The 5378-nt window shown below is 39.5% G+C and overlaps 1 protein-coding gene across 1 annotated transcript; it reads right to left on the bottom strand.

Moving 5' to 3' along the window:
• Window positions 1-619: 619 nt before the first annotated feature.
• On the bottom strand, window positions 620-2761 carry LOC105623579 (broad-complex core protein isoforms 1/2/3/4/5). Its single transcript, XM_012204967.1, has 3 exons — window positions 2387-2761; window positions 983-1430; window positions 620-897 (listed from the first exon to the last, which is right to left on the bottom strand). Exons 1-3 carry the CDS (start codon window positions 2759-2761, stop codon window positions 620-622), a joined length of 1101 nt encoding a protein of 366 aa, XP_012060357.1.
• Window positions 2762-5378: the final 2617 nt, after the last annotated feature.

Raw genomic sequence — 5378 nt, 5'->3', positions numbered from 1 at the left:
TACATACTAGTTGCAAATGTCATACGAATGGTGAACCACGAATTATGTATTGCGATGTTCTGCCGCTAGCTTTACGTAGAGTTATTATAATATAATACATACTAAGTATACGATTATACTCCAGTGTACTTCAGTATCCATGGTACAATAATATGCATCTTTGTACTTAAAAAAAACTGGGTTTTTCAGGCAGTCTTCCTAAGGACATTGAATCCAACATAAATATGATGTAAGACACGATCGCCTGCAAGTTTCTTAACTTAATGCTGTGTCCGAACTTTTACATATGGTATCTTTTTTTTATATACATGGAGCGGAGCTGTTCGAGACACAAAACTGTACCTCCAAAACGCACACTAGATCGGTAATGGCATAAATGCAAAAATACATTATATGTTGTAAACATAATAATCTTGTAAATCAGCACGCAAACATGCTGCTACGAATGAATAAGGCAATGAAATGAATTGAAAGAGGAAAATAAAATATAAACTCGTGTAAAGGAGCTAAAAGTATAAAAACTGACGAGACGGTCTGGAACAGCTCTATGATGCAGTGATAAAATGTTTGTCAATTCAAAATTGAATTCTAAAAAAACTCACTACTTCTTTGTACAGCACTACGGTAGGCTGGAATTTAGGCTCTCTGGCAAACGGTAATTCATCATATGATACGGTGGACTGGCCGGACTACTCGGTTGGCTATTCATACCAAGATTGCTGGAGCCGCGGCCGCGTTTTCGCCTCTGCAGAATGCCCTTTCTGACCATGTAAAAACGAATTGTGCTGATCGGTATCTTGTACTTTTCCGAAGCTACTTGAAACGTCATGCCGCGTGCCACCATGTCTGAAGCTTGCTTGAGTTCCTCTTCCGAACGCCTTTGTCGTCTTTGATAACCTTGAAAGGTACCAAAATGTTTAACTCTTATAAATGTAATATACAAATAAAATATAAAATACAAGATTAAGTCACCTAAGCTCACCTTCAATCGCAGGGAATGGGCTGCTAGGATTGCAATTATTACTGGATACCATACTAATGGAATACGGTTTGACATCCTGCTGTTGTACAAACTGCTCATCCGGCTCCATTTTTACCATTCCTGTAGTTTCGGTAAGAGTCGCTTCGCAAGCGCTAAGAGCTTTTTCTAAATGTTGTAGCGCTTCGCTATGTTCCATGTTTACGAAGTTGGAGGAGTTAGGATTTTGTGAAACAGGAGGTGTGATAGAGGACGAGTTGTTTCCTGTGCTAGCCATTGCCGTACATGAGATAAAATCAGAGGTACTTTCATCGTTAGATGAAGTCTCCACCTTGAAGTTGCTGTCACCGGGAGTAGGAGTCGACGGAGTGACAGGTGCATTAGAATCACATGATTGTGTATTGCTCTCATTCACTGTGTTATCGCATCCCTGAGTGGATAAGCCACGAACCTATCGAAGAATATATAATATGTTACCTATTATATTTTTGCATATAAGACAATATTAACATAATATTGTATTATTATTATTACTATAAAGTAGTAATATAATATATCCATAAAATATATAAAGAAGCATGAACATTTATTAAGATTCTTTGTGCGTTTTAAAATTAAAATCTTATATATGCTTATAATCTTTATTAGAGTTGTAATCCAATATATACTGCCAGTACCAAAAATCTATATATAGTTCACATTACACATACAATAGATTTTTAATACTAACAATGTACATCGAAGCACAATCTAAGAATATTCATAGTCGATTCTTTAAGCCTTAAATATAATCTTAAGATGTCATAAGCCAATTTTCCAAAGCTGTAATATCTTAAGATATTGGTTAAGATAATCTTAAAATAAAACCCGACTATGAATAACTAACATAAAACTATTACTAAAAGAATTAAAGAAAAATTGGCTGAAACAAAAGAAGTTAGAGATACTAGCTGTGTTTTGGTTTTGCAAATCGGAGACATCCGTATTCTATTCTATATTCATCGAATTCAGTAAACAATGATAGAATGATTACAAACGCCACATATTTGAACTAAATGTAACTATTGAAGCGCTAGAACATTTCAGTAACATTGGACCATATTGTCGCAGAGATTAACCTATGTAACACATAGAGTGATAGAATTAGAGAGGGGGCGACATTTTTGAAAAAAATTTCTAAAAAAATTATTGAATTATGCAAATAAGAATGGTCCTAATTCGGCCCTGTAATTGGATACAAAATACTGTCAAATAGATACAAATAAGAATGTGTTCTAAAACTCGATTCAGTCAATTCCGATTATCTTTTATCCTTCATTCTAAATTCAATATTCAGTGATTAACAAGGATAAAATGATACTCGAATTGAGTTTTGTAACACATCCCAAAAAAGTCAAAAAACAGTACCTGCAAAACTTCCGCTGCTTGCATTAAAGTAGCGAGTTGTTGTTGCTCCACGTACACCTCCCCACGATACATAAATTCAACCAGGGCTTGAAGTTCCCACATTTTCATGTCTCTCAAAAAGATGACAGGATGGGTACATGGGATCTCCAACAGAAGACGCTCCAAGTAATCGCTGCAGGCGGACAATACAACCTTGTGACACTTTATCGAACCTCCGTCACAAGCCAGAGTTACATCGACAAACTGCTCCGAGCTGAGTAACTTTGGAAATGCACTGTGCATGTTCGACTGATGGGAATTCCAAGAGACACAGAACTGCTGACGATCTCCTCCGGGATAAGTGCCCGGATTGGGCAAGTTACTTCCAGATTCCATGATAGTAACTTAATGCAGAACAAGTTGTCTGTAAAAAAAAAAACAAAAATCATTCCATTAGATAATTGTCGCAAAAGGATTGTGTTTTATTTCGAACACATGAAATTCGCGTTACTTGAAATCTCTAAATTTTTGCACTTAAAACGAGATAAATACAAATTCGGACGTTGAAAAAAAGAAAAACAAAGATGTTGAACGCAAAAAATGCGAGAAATGCAAATAGACTTACGGTACCGGTTATTACAGAAATCACTTTAGAATATATAGAGAATATATGTCATAAATATAATTTTGTGACAATAAGAAAAAAAACTATTAAAAATGTGCTCTTAAAAAAACAAAAAAAATATCCTTCAGACATCTCTTAATTTTTTGTCCGTCGCTTGAGATCTTAATAATTGAACAAAGCGGCGCATTCACACAAGGCACGCTAATGGAAACCCGCAAAATAAAAGTATTAAAAAAAAACGTTCGACAAAGGCAGCAACAGCGCTAACTTGAAAACGGATTCGGAGAAGGAACGCATCCGACGCCGCGCGAAGGGCCTCCTTCGGTCGCGAGTTATTCTTGGACGCCGTAATTAAACGAAACAAATGACGAATCTAACGTTCCGGCGCGGCGTTTTCACAGACTTTCGTGAATGCCGGGCGAACGAAATTCCTCTTTCAGCTGTCGAGGGAAACGCGCGACGCGACGCGTCGTCCTCGGCGACAGCGGCGTCGGAAAGAGCGACCGAGCGGCGTGCGCGGAACGCGGGAACGTCAATCCGGAACAAAGACAAAGACGGGCCTCGGCCGTCGGCCGTCGACCGTCGGCGGGGCCAGTACCGACTCAATTACCTCGTATGGGGGATCGTCTTTAGTTGGGACGACACGCGTGCCGCTCGTTTTTCCTAGATTGCCGCGATCGCGCGAACAAAAGAGATCAACGGCGGGATCTCGAGGGGCTAGGTTAACGAGAGACACGATGGTAGAGTTAAAAAAAAATTACAATATGGCTGTCTGGCATAGGTCTGGAGCGGAACAACAATATCCGTGCATACATACACACGCGCACGGAACCGAGAATGAAATATATAGGCGCGAATGTACACACACGCGCGCACATATACGTATATAAAACCGCACACGCGCATATATCGAATATACATATACACGTTAACTCACATCATGTATATGTATATATATTACACACAAATATAAAGGCCGAACTCGCGCCACAGTCCTCCCTAACGACACGACGCTATTCGTTTGCGTTGCTTGAAATCCAAAAATGTTTATTAAAGTTTGAACGACGAAGAGAAGGAAAGCAAAGATTCTCAAAGAATGTTAAAAACAACAGACTTATATTTTTTATAAAAGGATTAAAATTTCTTGAAACAAGGAAAAATTTACAAAAGCCAGTGAATTTATTAGAATATTTTAAGATTTCAACGCCTTTTGTAGTATTCATCTTGTTTCAAGATACATAATCAACCCTCAGGAATCGCGTTAGAAAGCATCTCTAGGAGCACCTCAGACTCAAAAAATATAACAAAAAAAATACATGAAAATGCGTTACATTCTTTGTAAAATCACACTCCAAAAAGAGTGAAAATTTTTTTCCGGTCATGAGAAAGAGAGGCAGAATTTTCAATCTTTTTAAAAGTGATATTTCACCCTTAATTAAATAAAACTTATGCCTGTTTCTATCTAGTGTAGTTTAATTTTAATTTCAGTTCAATAACTCATCTTTTTCTAGTTGTAAAAATTAGAAAAAGATGAAAAGTAAGTTGGACCGAGATTAAAATTAAACTTCATCTGCTCCAAAGAATTTAGAGAGCAGGTTTTCCTAATCTCTAAATTTTATGGAGTGGAATCTCGCACTGAAGAGTGAAGATTGAATCAATCTTGAAAAAGAGTGACTCCAATCTTTAAGAGTGAGATTCATTGTAAAAGTTTCAAAGAATAGTATCTTCGTATTATATTTTTTGAGAATAAAACTGCCGGAGACAATTTGAACGCGATCGACACCGTCGGCGAATCGATCGGCAGACAGCAAATCGGGCGAGGACGGGTGCCGCCGGTTGAAAAATCGTCCGTGGACGCGGTACGGCGTGCGCGCGTGTGACAAGCCCGCCGTATATAGATATAAGCGATACACACAGCCGGATGCACGCGCTTTCGTGGAGGCGGACAAGCGAGAGCAAGCAGGCAGACGGACAGACGGGCGGGCGGCGTGCACGCACGCATGCACTCACGCACGCACGCACTCACGTACGCACTCATCACTCACGCACTCATTCGCTCACTCACTCGCTCACTTATTCACTCGCTCGCTCACTCACTCACTCACACGCTCACTCACTCACGCAAGCACTCCACTACTTAGACACTCACTCGTAAGTCAGTAAGTAGACAGAATGGAAAAGAAAAAGCAACGCGTCTCTTTGGGTATCGCCGCCTCCGGCGAGGATGATGCCAATGACACTCGTTAACCGTACAATCGTCACGTGTCAATCGTCGAGTTCGTCGAACAGAGACAGATCTACGAAGTGGAAATGTCGTCGCTTTTTCGTCAGGCAGTCGGAGTTCGTGACGGCGGGAGTCAAGTTAGCCGGGTCGCGTTTTACCCGAGC

The sequence above is a fragment of the Atta cephalotes genome, assembly GCF_000143395.1.
Source record: "Atta cephalotes unplaced genomic scaffold scaffold00059, whole genome shotgun sequence".
NCBI lineage: Eukaryota > Metazoa > Arthropoda > Insecta > Hymenoptera > Formicidae > Atta > Atta cephalotes.
Note: the sequence above shows the minus strand (reverse complement) of the source record. Positions and strands in the feature narration are given on the sequence as shown.

What these genes read in the sequence shown, in the direction of transcription:
- LOC105623579 (XM_012204967.1), bottom strand. Translation starts at nt 2,761, where the DNA reads ATGGAATCTGGAAGTAACTTGCCCAATCCGGGCACTTATCCCGGAGGA. An exon ending in AAGCAGCGGAAGTTTTGCAG is followed by an intron (nt 1,431 to 2,386) that starts GTACTGTTTTTT and finishes ATTCTTCGATAG; the next exon opens with GTTCGTGGCTTATCCACTCA. An exon ending in CCCATTCCCTGCGATTGAAG is followed by an intron (nt 898 to 982) that starts GTGAGCTTAGGT and finishes GTACCTTTCAAG; the next exon opens with GTTATCAAAGACGACAAAGG.